The sequence below is a fragment of the Lontra canadensis genome, unplaced genomic scaffold, assembly GCF_010015895.1.
Source record: "Lontra canadensis isolate GAN:19392208 unplaced genomic scaffold, GSC_riverotter_1.0 scaffold43, whole genome shotgun sequence".
Classification (NCBI taxonomy): domain Eukaryota; kingdom Metazoa; phylum Chordata; class Mammalia; order Carnivora; family Mustelidae; genus Lontra; species Lontra canadensis.
The window spans coordinates 12105846-12120167 of record NW_022631037.1 but is presented as its reverse complement, the minus strand read 5'-3'; the positions used below and the strand labels follow the sequence as shown (position 1 = coordinate 12120167).

At 42.7% G+C, this 14322-nt stretch overlaps 1 protein-coding gene across 1 annotated transcript in view; it reads right to left on the bottom strand.

Annotated features, from left to right (window-relative positions):
* The window catches only part of SKAP1 (src kinase associated phosphoprotein 1), a 275793-nt gene that overhangs the window by 43622 nt on the left and 217849 nt on the right, over positions 1–14322 (bottom strand). Inside the window, exons 5-7 of the mRNA XM_032871373.1 lie at positions 5435–5512; positions 4507–4590; positions 1211–1335 (exon numbers count right to left, since the gene is read on the bottom strand). Coding sequence (XP_032727264.1) covers positions 1211–1335; positions 4507–4590; positions 5435–5512 — 287 coding nt within the window. The remainder of the gene's footprint in view (positions 1–1210; positions 1336–4506; positions 4591–5434; positions 5513–14322) is intronic.

The window sequence follows — 14322 nt, the reverse complement described above, 5'->3', positions numbered from 1 at the left end:
TAAGAAATGTCTAAGGAAATTGACTCAGACTTGTCATATAAATTTTTATCTGAAGGAGGCACCATCAATACTGAATAATAAAAATAACTTAGATACATGCCCAGTGCACATCTGTCATATATACGTGTGTATATATACACATATACACACACACACACACACACACATCTATCTATCTATCTATCTATCAACTTTCTAGAATGAAGTTGTTTTTTTTTAATTGAAAAAAAGTACCTTTTTTAAAAATTCCATATTGAAGACCTAGGTCATTTTATCAAAATGAGGTTTAAGATACTGTAGAAACGTAAAAGGATGAGTACTGAGAAGCAATTGAAGAGTCCTAGGGTTACTCAAGTGGTTAATATTAATCTTAGCATGTCTTTTCTCTTTCTTATGAGTTAGCTAAAATTTTTCCAAATTGTTTTAGTAAAACCATGATAAGATAGGAATGACCAATAAGCAGGAAACAATATTTGTATGTGTGTGTATATACATGTAAAAATATGCTTTTGGAGAAAATCATGACATTCCCATAGAATTTTAAAAAATTTCCTTAGTTAATAAATGCCTTACTTATATTACCTACTATATTATGTCAAAATATATAAAATGAACACAGTAAAGAATAAGCCTTTCCCACCCCAACCCCGGTATTGTCCCTCCAGTTATCACTGTTACTGCCACTAATCATTGTCTCCAATGTTTTAGGAGTTCTTCCAGAGATATACAATGCGTCTACACACAGGAAGATTATTTGGGATAGCAAGATGATTTTGGGAAAATAACTTATTTTTTATTCTAAAGTCAGAGTTTTCTTTTGGTGGGTTTCATGGAAGGAAGTAAAGATAGTTAAAAAAATACAGAGAATGGGAATTGAAGGTGTGAAATCAGAGATGATGAATAAGGAACTGGATTGTGTGCTCCCACAGACAAGACTCTCACCTATGGAGTGAGATTGGGAAGGTGGGGGCGGGGGGATGAGGGGCGGAAACCAACCAAAGGCAGTATCTGGGATGAAAGGGACCATAAAGAGGAGGAAGGAGGGCATCACAGAGCAAAGGTGAAGACATGTCAAGAAAGAAAGGTCCTGGTAAGAAATGAGCGGGTGACAGAGAGAGGATGGAACCCAGCAGAGCATCCCCGGCTCACAGGCAGCATGGAGCAGAACTACAACACGAATGAGGACAATCATCTCCTCGGCTCATCCTACCTCATAGCTTCGCCTATCCTGGGAGGTCAGTTCAAAGCAGGATTCTTTCTTGGAATCTTTTCGCAGGTAGGGGGCCATCCGTACACTGTAGCCCTTAATGAGAAAGGTCCCCTTGGGCTGTTTGCCTGCAAGACAGGAAAGCTCCCTGTATCCCTAGAGAGATGCAACCACCAAGGGAAGGCATCTTCTCTGGAATGTAAGATAAAAGCACCGAAACAGCTGTTGCATCCCCGAGGAACCACAACAGTCAAGGAAAGGTTATTAAGGAAGCTTAAGAAGAGGCTACCTTGACAGTGAGGCAGAGATCACTGCCAAGCTAGGGAAATGCAACATGAAAGGTTGTTTTGCCAAAAGAGTACAACAGAGACAGAGAATTTATTAGAATGTTAAGAGATCTATAATAACAGGAGGAAGGAATTATTACAGCAGGGAGAGTGTGGCTGTAAACGTGAGGCTCTGGAAGGCTATTAGAGAACTGTAGCACATTATCATCAGGGCCGCCAGAGCTCACATTTGAGGGGAGGGACAGCAGCGCAGGGGGCATGATGAGTTCCCGGGATCTCTTCCTCTGCCCTATGCAGCATTTGGGCTGGACTGCTCTCCCCCCTCCTGCTGGTCGGGTGGGAATTGGTGCTAGAGGGAGAATAATTAAAACTCAGTATTTTATCCCCCTTCCCAGAGGTCAAATTGGGAAGTAGCAGAGAACTGTTAATTATCATTGGGCAATGAAGGAGGAGGAACAGGACTAAGGGAAGGAAAGGAGAGACAACTCTGCCTGTCACTCCCTTTAAAAAAAAAATAAACTAATAGGAACAGGAAAAGAGGGGCTGGTTCCCAATGATTGTGTGTCCTCCTGGTGTGGTTCAGGCAGAACATACAGAGGAGGGGAACCACAGTGTCTGGGTGATGATTTGTGTCCTGTTATCATGTGCAATGGATTGCTTAATACGTGCTTTTTGAGGAGGATGAAAGGTGGCAGTGTGATGACAATATTAGGAAAAGAAAAGAAAAGAAAAATACTCTATCTTTACCTGGTTGAGCTAAAAGAAATACACACTGTACACTTGCTAAGAAAAATGTCTTGGGCACAATAAGAAGTAACTGGTGAGAAGGGAGCCATGCAACAGTGCTTTTTGACACCAGAATCTTTTTTCTTAAAGTATCTCTCCTTGTTCTAACTGGCCACTAAAATGTTTTGTTGTTTCTTTGGTCACCAGGTTTTATTTCACCCTGACGGCAAAATGGTCCATAAAAGTCTCCAAGCCTCTCCCTCTCCTACTCTCTCACCTTGAGTACAGAGGATTCTGAATGAATGAACGTGGTTCCTGGCTTTGTATTCAGATATGCCAACCACTTATTTAAATGCAAAGGAAATGAAAATGTTTTTACAATTATGTAAATGTTGTATTAATTGGAAGGTTTAAAATAAGAAAATAGCCCCTGGCTGGCTTTTACACCTAGAATTCGGGGAAGAAATTGTGGCTGCTGGGCTGGAGAGTGGTCTGGGGGTTGGATGGAAAGCTGGGCATGGTTTTTGAGCTATGCGGCTATGATGGCCAAGTAGGGCTTCACACTAAACCCCTGGATGGGAAAGTCTCTGGGGAATGTAAGAGGGTGAATCCAAGATGAAGTCAGTGATACCTGTGGCTGGCAGAAAGGCAGGGTGAGCCAACTGCCTTGAAGCCCAAAGGGCAAATCGTAAGGAGGCCAAGTCATTTAGCAAAGCTGCAATTCTTTCTGCTACCTTAATAACAAAGGAACAGGAAATCCGAAGACCATTGGGTAGATATCTGATTATTCCCCGGGACTGGGTATCTGGGCATTGGGAGATGCACAGTCCTGGGAAGGAAGGAAGAGGGGAGAAACAGAGCATGATTGGAAGGAAAAAGAAGGGTTTACTCGGAGTCACTGGCCTCTATGCCAAGCGGGGCAGAGCCTGAAGAAAGCCCCCACAAGAACTGACACGTTGATTTTCTTCCTTCCTTCCTTTCTTCCTTCCTCCCTCCCTCCCTCCCTCCCTCCCTCCTTCCCTTCCTCCCTCCCTTCCTTCCTTCCTTATCTTTCTTCGTAGAATTATTCCTGGGGCTAGTTAGAGTCAGTAGGAGGGTTCCTCGTTGAAAGCTCGTATTCACTTACAGTGATGATTTTTAACTTGTATTTAATTGTGGTTGCCTCCAATTTGTGCTTGTATCCTGTTCCTTCTCACAAACTGAGTGACTGTTAAGCACGGACGGGAGGTCTTCTAGGGATAGCATCTGAGGGTTGTGCTTGATGGACTCAGTGGTGGCTCGTTAAGAAGCTGCCTCTGGCCTGAGTCAACACTTCACTGCTGCTGCCATCTGGCTGGAGGATGTCTCCTGGGCACAGCAACCATTTAGGTCTCAACACTTCATGGCTCTAGGGATGCCCACTGGACTACCTCCCGGTACTCAGTAGGGTAAAGTTGAGAGCCCAGGGGTTCTATTTCTGGGCTGTCAGTAACCTGTTCAAATCCTTCTCAGATTTTTAAAAAATATTTTAACAATATTATCAACGTCTATAAAGAGTTTGAGATTATTTTTTTTGTTTTGTTTTAAGATTTTATTTATTTATTTGACAGAGAGACAGAGATCACAAGTAGGCAGAGAGGCAGGCAGAGAGAGAGGGGGAAGCAGGCTCCCTGCTGAGCAGAGAGCCTGATGTGGGACTTGATCCCAGGACCCACTGAGCCACCCAGGCGCCCCAATAGTTTGAGACTCTTAAAAAAGAAAAAGAATGCCAAGGTGTTCAACCTTGATAATATTATGTTATTAGTTATAATAAAAGATAACTTTTTTAACATTTCATTTTATTTTTTAAAAGATTTATTTATTTGAGAGAAAGTGCGCGCATGTGCTTGCACGTGAGTGGGGGGAGGGGCAGAGGGAGAGAACTTTCAAGCAGACTCCCTGCTGTGTGCAGAACCCGACCTGGGGCTTGATCCCATGACCCATGAGACTATGACCCATGAGATCATGACCTGAGCTGAAACCAAGAGTCGGATGCTTAAACACCTGAGCCACCCAGGCGTCCCAAAGACAAACTTTTGATATGCTGACCACACGATCCTAGCGTTTAAAGGGGAAATAATTTCTAAATTGGCAGCTGAGTTTTTGGGGATGGGCAAAGTGTTACTTACCCAAACCTCTTTCTTTCCCAAGCATGTCCCTTTATGGGTATTAGTTAAAGACTGCTATCTTGAGATCTAAGTGCTTGAGAATTGACGAAGTGCTTGCATCCAGGAGTGAGATGTTGTTGTGCAAATGAAGAACACTTACTTTTCTCATTAGCGTAGTAGTAGAAGAGGCCTCTGCTGACAACACACCACCGCTTCTGCCACTCCGATCCGAAGAAACTGTGATCTAGACGGAACAGCAGTAAGGAACATAAATTCAGGTAACTACAGCCACTGACGAGTCTGTAAAGTCCAAAACACAGTCCAGTGTGTTATTGTTTTATTTCCTAGGTTAATGGACTGTAAAACCCTCCCTTGCACTCCCGCAGGCTATCCCTTATTGACTCAGAGTCCAGAGGGCTCGCTCACTTAAAGGTCCAGATTCTAAACAGGGTTTGCCTGTTCTGACTCCTCATGGCTGTCCCGCTATCTATCTTCCTTTATAGCTTTCGGGTTCTAATCTTGTCTAGTACTTTTCAAATTCTCTATGATACTTTCATGTGGTGCCTTTTAGCAAACCAAGCTGATGTTCCAGGCCGGGGGCATGAGAACGGCTTTGGTTGCACTAAGGCAGTTTGCATTTGAGAGCTAACCCTGGGACCCCGGGCTTACTAGGGTATCAGGATCGACTTTAATCCAGTGAGTGACAGGTCAGGAGTTGGGTTGCTTCACACAGGATGCAAAATTACACTCTTGGCAACATAGTTTTACTATATGGGAACACACTGAGAGATGAGAACAAGAATATCATCGCTCATTCACTCAACAAGTGTTTATTAAGCACCTGTTGTGTACCAGGTGAGCAAAGCAGAACAAGTTCTCATCCCGAGGGAGCTCACAGTGGCCTGAAGAGTCTGGGCCCTCTCTCTTCAGCCTACACACACACACCAGACTTCTTTTCCTCTCCCGCCTTCCTTTGGGCCTTCCCCCTCCTGAGCACAGAACTGGGCATAGAAAAAGCACCTGCTGTGTTAGCCCTCTTTTCCCTTTCCTTCCTGGAACGTTCTGAGACCTGTGGGTCTGGTCAGTACCTTTGCTTTTCTTCTCCAAGTATCCTTGCTTGATGATGTTATCAAGCTCTTGAGCTCCTTTTAGGAGGTCTTCCACTCCTAAAAGGAACAACAACGGAATGCTTTGTTGAAACCTGACAGGATTTTCCTTTATTTAGGCTCCTTTCGATAATCCACATTAATGAAGGGGGCACAGAAGGGCAGTTGCTTAAACACAGCACAAAATAAAACAATTTTTATATGACCAGGGGGAGAAAGCAAATTTTCTTTCTTCCTAATTATATCTAATGTCAAAATCACTTATAATGATCGAAACCTACCTTAGTTGGTGCAAGGAGAAGTAGCCGAAATATGTACTGATTGGCAAGAAAAGGACTCCAGAGTATTAAGAATTTTCTGTGGATATAAGCTCCAAATGCAATAATCCACATTGAGACAATCAAAAGTCAAATGAATAGCTACCAGCAGAGAAAAGCTTAATGAGTGATAGAGTTCACCATAAATGCAGCCACCTCTGTGACAGTAAGATGCACACACTCATTCTTAAAAAAAGAAAAAAGAAAGAAAGAGAAAACAACAAAACAGAAAACCACCTCGTGAACATAAGTTTTATTACGTTTGCACAGAGAAGGGCTATGCAAGCTGAACTGGCAGTAAGTGCCACGTCCTGGGTTTGTCCAACTATGAGAAAGGGTCTAAGAACCTTTACCGAGAGAGGACTCTGGACCTGGCATTGGCCTTCAAACATATGCTGCTAACATCCTTGACTTCTAGTCAGCTTCGTTAGGTATAAATTTATTGAGAAGTGAGGATCCTCACCCATTGTTCACTACTGAGGTTTACACTTATTTTATAGAAGGGAGGGGTCAAGGACAAATGGGTAGGAATGAACTCCTCAAAAAATAAAATGGAACAAGAACGGCAAACAACCAAAAAACCTTTTAAAAAATACAAGTCCAGGAGCGCCTGGGTGGCTCAGTCTTTAATCGTCTGCCTTCGGTTTAGGTCATGATCCCAGGGTCCTGGGATCAAGCCCCGCATCGGGCTCCCTGCTTGGCAAGAAGCCTGCTTCTCCCTCTCCCACTTCCTCTGCTCATGTTCCTACTCTCGCTGTATCTCTCTCTATCAAATAAATAAATAAAATCTTTTTTTTTTAAAGATTTTATTTATTTATTTGACAGAGATCACAAGTAGATGGAGAGGCAGGCAGAGAGAGAGAGAGAGAGAGAGAGAGGGAAGCAGGCTCCCTGCCGAGCAGAGAGCCCGATGCGGGACTCGATCCCAAGACCCCGAGATCATGACCTGAGCCAAAGGCAGAGGCTTAACCCACTGAGCCACCCAGGCGCCCCTCAAATAAATAAATAAAATCTTAAAAAAAATATACAAGTCCATGAGACTGAGGAAAAAAAAATACAAGTCCATATTTCTTTCTTTTTAAAGTTTATTGTTTTAGTAATCTCTATACCCAACAAGGGACTCGAACACAGGACCCTGAGATCAAGAATTGCATGCTCTTCTGACAGAGCCAGCCAGGTGAATTAGGAGAAATGAAGGGAGTGGCCTAGCAGAATCCTAATGTTTGTTCTTTTTAGTCTCCAAAACCAAAGCTCTTTTGGTTTCCCTTAATAGATTTAGAAATCAAAATAAAAGACAAACCAAATTAAGGCACAACCCCATACAAATCACCTGGGTCACCCATACAATACCTTGAGATTTTGGGTGAAATCATTGTTTTGTCGATTGCTCAATTTTTTTTTAATCTACAATAACTAACACTTATTCAGGGGTGGCTATGAGCTGGCACTTCCTTCTTGTTTAAAACATTTCTTGTTTAAAAATCACATTTTCAGACAGTTGAAAATGCAACTCAGATTCTACCTTTTGCTTCTAAGCGGTTTTGAACTTAGTTTTAAACATAGAGATCCAAAGAGTGTTTCTTTTTTCGTGTGTCAAAGTGCCTGATTCTTTCTACTCATCCTTACTGTCAACTTTCTTGTTCCTGGAAGACTTTCATCTGCATGCTCTACAGTGAGCAAACTCTGTGGCTGCTATAAGTCCTCCCAGAAGGGTCTCAGGGTGCACACGGGAGATGAACAGCGGCAAAGGGAAGTTCATTTGTCTAGGATCCTTTCATTCCCCCCAGCCCTCTGAAAATTCCAATGCCTCTCTGAAAACGCTCTCCAAGAAAAGAGAAACTGAACCCCTGAAGGCAGAGTGGCTGGGTTCGGGGACCCGGCATGGCTCAGAAGGAAGGCCCTTTGTAGGAGACCCCGTCCTCTCTGCAGCTCTGTCAAAAAGTGCTCCTAGAGGCCTAAAAATTAACAGAAAGATGGAAGGGAATGAGAAGAACAGGATCTCCTAAGCTTGGAGGATCCATCCCTTCTTCCAGTTTTGTCCTTTTCCTTTTTCCTTTTCTAAGGTCTTGTTAAACTTAGAGACACAGCTCCTTGGTAAAGATGCCGAGAGTCTGAATCATAAAAGACGTGTTAAACGTTCTATTAGAATCCAAGCCTCCTTTTTTTTTAAATGCAGATCTAAATGCCATTTTATGGAACATCTATAATTATGAAAATGGGAAGACATTGCCTCATGTGCGGGGAGAGTCTGTGAGTATGAATATTACATTAATGTGCCCACACCAGCTCACTGATCCTGCTGGCAGGAGCATAAAAAATGCTTGAGTGAAACTTTTATTTAGATGTTAAGACTCCAGGCCCCAGCGGGGTGACAGAGACAGTCCCTGCGAGCTGCCATCAGAGAGAGAGTTTGAATTGAATTACCCAGGGGGGAAGGAAGTAGAGATGAGCAGTGCTTCGCTTATTTAATTTCATTTACTTTCAGTACATTAACAGCATGAAACTTTTCTCTCCCCACCAACCGAAACCCAAGAATACCACCACCAAGAAAACAAAGACACAATGCTGCTGAGATGTTTGAACTCTAAGTCACGAATTCTAGGAAACTAGGGGTCAGCCTCGTCACCACCTTCTCTCCCGAAGAGTCACACTTAGTTTGCTAAAATTGGGCAGGGAATGAGTTGCTGAATTTTCTCTCTTGGTTATTCACCAGTAGATTCTGAAGAGTACTAGAGCTAGAAATGCGGTATTTTAATGTGCTGCGTCTTTAGCAAGATGTGTTATGTTGCTTTCTTATGAGAAGGGATTGCTACTGATGAACTCTCTTGCCTGGTTCCATTATGGGCAGTGGGGAAAATGGGATGATAGGTGAAGTTTGAAAATGGCTCTGGAAAAAAAAAATTAGGAAATCGAATCAAATCAATCTTGATTCTAGTGATGGTCTCCTGTACAAGGAAGGCACTGTGTGGTGACTATAATAACAGAATCATTCTCAGTGTATGTTGACGCCGAGCTCCATTTCATTAGCTCCATGATCTATCAGACAAATCCAGAAAACCAAGATGGGAAGGAAGCCATTGTGGCAATCCAGCTGTCTCCTTTCTCAGTGTCCACTCAGGGTCCTACTGATCAAGAACCAGTGATCCTGAGGATGCACCACGTCAGCCATGGTCCTGGGGTGACGAGGCAGGAGGGGCCTTCTGTGCCCGAGTCCACACCTCCTGGCAAATGAACAGATCTGCAGAGCTTCCTAATGCCTGAGAGAAAGTATGTAAATGCTCTGCAGGATGATAAAAATAGGAAGAAGCCGCAAATAATGGCATGAGTTGCTATTTTAAGGCAAAAACATTTATATTTAAGGATACAATTTAAAAAAAAAATCAAGGCTTTTTGCCCATTACCTGAAAAAAAGATATCACCGTCTTAATGAAAAAATAGAAATGATTTAGATTTATTGGGAATAAATGGCCTTCTTGGATAAACCTAAGGGTGTATCACATTGTATCAGCACAAAACAGAATTACATTCGTGTCATAATCTCTCTCTACCACAGCACTTAACTAAATCTCCTAGAATAGCCCATATAAAGAAAAGATTCACTTAGCTGAAGGATGTGGGGCTATAAAGATAAGATCAGTAGAGAAGTGTTACCTAGAAGTGATGGCCACCCAACTTTCATGGCAGATGAAGACAAAAGAAATTCTCAGACATCCTTCTCTCCTCATCCAGATGCCTTTAAACCCTTGTTTCCCACCCACACCCAACTCTGCAGTAAAAAACGACAGAGTAGGATTCCATCTCTCAGTGCCAAGCAGGACTCCACAGTCAGCTGTGCACCGCAACAACAATGGGGACCCTTTAGAGTGTGATACATTTCCATAAAGCAGTCAATAAAAAAGACATGGGAGCTTATGTGAGTCACGGCCTATTTAATCAGCTGCGTTCTAGCCCACTGAGAAAAGAGAATTGGAGAAATCACTTGGTAACACCGCAGCACAAGGCTAACAGCACAAGAGGCCACACCATTTCACTGCAAAAAGGCTGCAGCCCCTGCAAAACCAACCAGATGCCCGTGAACTCTCATTATGGGCAGCTGGCTTGGTTTCTTGTTAAACCAACCTGAAATGAAAATCAATGATTTTTTTAAAAAAACATCTTTTGTTAACACCCACATGTCGCATGAGCTGTGGACCTCTCTCTTCCTTGCTTTTCCTTTCAATTCAAGTTTTTTTCAATTGTTTGGGAAGGGGACCAAACTCCAGCTTAGAGACGGATAGCTACAAGCCGTGAATTTCAGGCAGGGTGAAGTTTACCAGGTCCCTCCATTGCAGTACCTGTGAGGAGAGCCCTGGGGCGTTGGGTGGATGACGTTGGAGAAAATTTAATATCTGAGGGCTGGGGATGGTAAAGCACCGTCTGCAATTCCAACCCACTCATAGTTTGCTGGTATATGTGCATCTGTAGACAAGCAACAGTCACATACTTCACAATGCCTCAAAATACGCAGGGGAAGAATATCGCAGGGAGGGCTGGGAGGGTAGTAGTTTCCTGTCTGGCGGTCACTGGTCCTAAATCTCCATTGTATTTGGTTTCCGTGGCCTTCTTTAATAAACTCCTTAACGGGGGTGCCTGGGTGGCTCAGTGGGTTAAGCCTCTGCCTTTGGCTCAGGTCATGATATCGGGTCCTGGGGTCGAGCTCCGCATCTGGCTCTCTGCTCAGCAGGGAGCCTGCTTCCCCCTCTCTCTCTGCCTGCCTCTCTGCCTACTTGTGATCTCTCTCTGTCAAATAAATAAATAAAGCAAAATCTTAAAAAAAAAAAACAAAACCTATTAATCATGGTAACAGTCCAGACAGCGTAAAAATCTGTAGAAGAAATCATGTTATACTGAAGATAAAGAAAATTCGTGAGAGATTCTAGGCCAATGAGAAGTACTAAGAAAAAAAGCAGATAACTGATAAACAAAATAATTAAAATTAATACGTTTTAATAAAAGTGAAAAAACCTAAGTTTTAAATCTGCATTTATTTTTAAAATATTTTATTTAATAATATTTTTAATAATTTATTTATTTATTTAATCTGCATTTTATAAAGCATGTTTATATCTCATTTGAGCTTTACAGTGGCCCTATGAAGTATGTATTATTATCAACTCCACTTTATAGACCAGGAAACTGAGGCTCAGCGAGATTGCCAACCTCGCTGAACACTGCTCAGCTGAAGAGCCTGTGCCCTTTCCACCACCCTGAGCCTGGGTTGAGACACCTGAGGAATGATAGTGTCTTCCGACCTCACACTCCCACACAAGCAGACCCATTTAAGTAGGGGGAAAGGAAGAGAGGTGGTTATTCTAGTGGCTGGTGTCAAAAAATTATTTTAAGATACTATATTCCTTATTTACTTTTTAGTGTCCTGGCTGACTCATCTGTAGAGTCGCCTCCCAGGCAAGTCTGTGTAAAGTCTGAGAGGTCAACAGATAGGCAGTACACAGCAAAATAAAAGAACATATGAGAATGTGAGCAAAGGATACACAGGTTAAGAAAACACAGGAGGAAGAGAGCTGGAACTCTCCCAGCCAGTGTTTGGCCACCAAGGTGTGGAAGGTGTCTCCTGAGGTGAGAGTGATATCTAGGAGAATGAAGCCCTGCTCCAGTGCAGGGCTCACGCAGAAATCTTGAATGTGACTTGTCTACTCTTTAAAGAAGAGGATTTGGTTTAAAAAGAAAGGGGGTTTGGGGATGCCTGGGTGGCTCAGTCAGTTAAACATCTGACTCAGGTGGTGATCTTGGGGTCGTGAGATCGAGCCCCGCGTCGGGCTCCACACTGAGCATGGAGTCGGCTTGGGATTCTCTCTTTCCCTTACCCTCTCTCCCCTCCTCACCCCTGCTCACACACTCTCTCTCTCTCAAAAAAGAAAAAAAGAAAGATTTTTATGCTAAATATCCAAAATTGGTTTTCTGTTCACAAAACATTCCACCAATAATGCCAAGTTGTAAGGTAACAGAGAAACCATGAATATTCATGGAGGGGGAAAAGCCTTCCTACAAAAAGGCACCACACTAATCCTCTAAGAGGCCTGTGATCTTGGGGCTGGCTACATCTTCACTTTCAGTGGAAGTTTACTTATAAGAAGTTAAAGTATTAGAAAAAAGCCCTTCCAATGTCAACACGCTATTTCTAGCAATTAAATGAATGGTAGTAATAATCAGAAGCATCTTTTCTGTAAATATTTCGCTGTAAAGAATGACTAACTCAGAATAATAATCTACTGATTCTCAATCATGGCATCATGACACACTGGTGTTTTTGATCAGTTGGAGGAGTTCGTCTAAAGGGCAGAGATTTTGAATAATTTACTTTTAGAATGAGAACGGAGTCAACATTTTTCTTAATAATACCATTCATCTGCATTCTGATATACTTTCTTTTCTTTTTCTTTTTTTTTTTTTAAAGATTTTATTTATTTCACAGGGAGAGATCACAAGTAGGCAGACAGGCAGGCAGAGAGAGAGATAGAGGAGGAAGCAGGTTCTCCGCTGAGCAGAGAGCCCGATGCGGGACTCGATCCCAGGACCCTGAGATCATGACCTGAGACTAAGGCAGAGGCTTAACCCACTGAGCCACCCAGGTGCCCCCTGATATGCTTTCTTAAGGGAAAAAGTCAATGAAAAATAATTTGGAGCGTATTTTACTCATGCTAGAGTCTATGGTACTAAACACATCAGATGCACTGTTACAATTGTGGCAATCAAGAATTCCCCCAGTGCCTTATTTCCTTGAAAAAAATTGGTATTTCTTCAAAATTGTGGGTGTTCCACAGAAGTGGGTTGAGCACATAAATGTTGGTAGAAATGTGATATGGTGAGAAAGAGGCTAAGAATTCATGTGATTTCCACACAAACTGTTTAAACCCAGAAAGCCTCTTGTGTCTTCTGATTTCTTAATTTAATTTTTTAAAAGATTTTTATTTATTTGACAGAGATCACAAGTAGGCAGAGAGGCAGGCAGAGAGAGAGAGAGGGGGAAGCAGGCTCCCCGCAGAGCAGAGAGCCTGATGCGGGGCTCGATCTCAGGACCCTGAGATCATGACCTGAGCTGAAGGCAGAGGCTTTAACCCACTGAGCCACCCAGGCGCCCCGTGTCTTCTGATTTTATTAATTATGCGTATCTGTAACCCAGCCCCCTCAGCTTTATTGTTATCCTAGGAATCCATCCTTAATATTGAGCCACAAAGATCCAAACTACCTGAAGCCTCTTCAGCAGCCAACCCACGGTAAATAGCAACCGCGCAAAGTGAGAATCTGGGTACGAATCCGGACTGCAATGCCCAAATGGCCCTGTGACTGCCATAGGGAGGTGGAGAGGATGTAAAATGCTGAATTGTCTGTTTACAAACTTTGAAGGATCACTGTATTCCCACCTTGTCCTGTGGCAGATCACCATTATAGATGTGTTACTCGAAGGCATTTCTCTAAAATGAATGATAAAATATCATTTCCAAATCTATTCATTTACTACTCCACTGGACTGTGATAAGAACACGGAGAAAAGGAAAGCAAAAGAAAAGAGACTTGCCTGGTTTTGGAATCACTTTTTTTTCGGTTTGGAATCACTTTTTTTTATTGGTTTTTCTTCCACCTGTCTACCATACTGTAGCCAGAAACCACTTTTCTAAAACACAGATGTGGTCATGTCACATTCCTGCTTAAAGCTTTTAATAGTTCCACATTACTTACAGGATGAAACTCAACCTCTCTAGCCTTAACAGAAACCTTATGAAAAAATGAAAAATAAAAATAAAATAAATAAAATACTTTGGTCACAGCTACTTTCCAGTTTCATTTTCTTCCAGCCCCTATACCTCCTGATACTCCAGCAACAGTAAGGAACAGACTGCCTTCTGGAACATGCCATGTACTTCATACCGCAAGGCTTTGCTCATCCGTGTTTCCTGCTTGGGAGTTCCTCTTCCTGTCTCTCCATTTTCCAAGTAGGGCATGCTTCTTTAAGACTCCATTCAAATGTCACATCTTCTCTGAATCTATTTTCCTTCTGTAGAATTATATACTCCCTCTCCTGTGCTCTAATACCGTTTTCTATAGGATGTTATTATATTTTCTTTAGGGCTCCCAGAGGCCCTGAAACTTTTCTCCAATACTCTCCAGTCTTGCCTCTTCGCTTAGGTTTATGTAAGACCTTAGTTACTAGGTAGAGCTACTATGAACAAGGAAATGGAAAAAGGCCACCTCTGGGAAAAGGAATGTAGCTGTGGCTCTAGGTAGAAGGCAGTAGGGAGGATGGTCTAGAAAGGGAAGAGAGGGTAAAAGTAGATCTTGCACTCATAGAAGAGACATGAACTGTGGAAGAAACTCAGTGAACAGACATCATAGCACCTGGATGGAAATGGGGGGACGAGAAGAACCCAGTACAGCTGTGCACCTAGTGGGACAGGCAGTGTTTGCACTGCAGCTGTCTCAGTAAGGAGAATAAGAAGACTGAGGAGCAACTGGGACACGCCGACAGCTGAGAGCCATCAGGGCTAGGGTGTACTT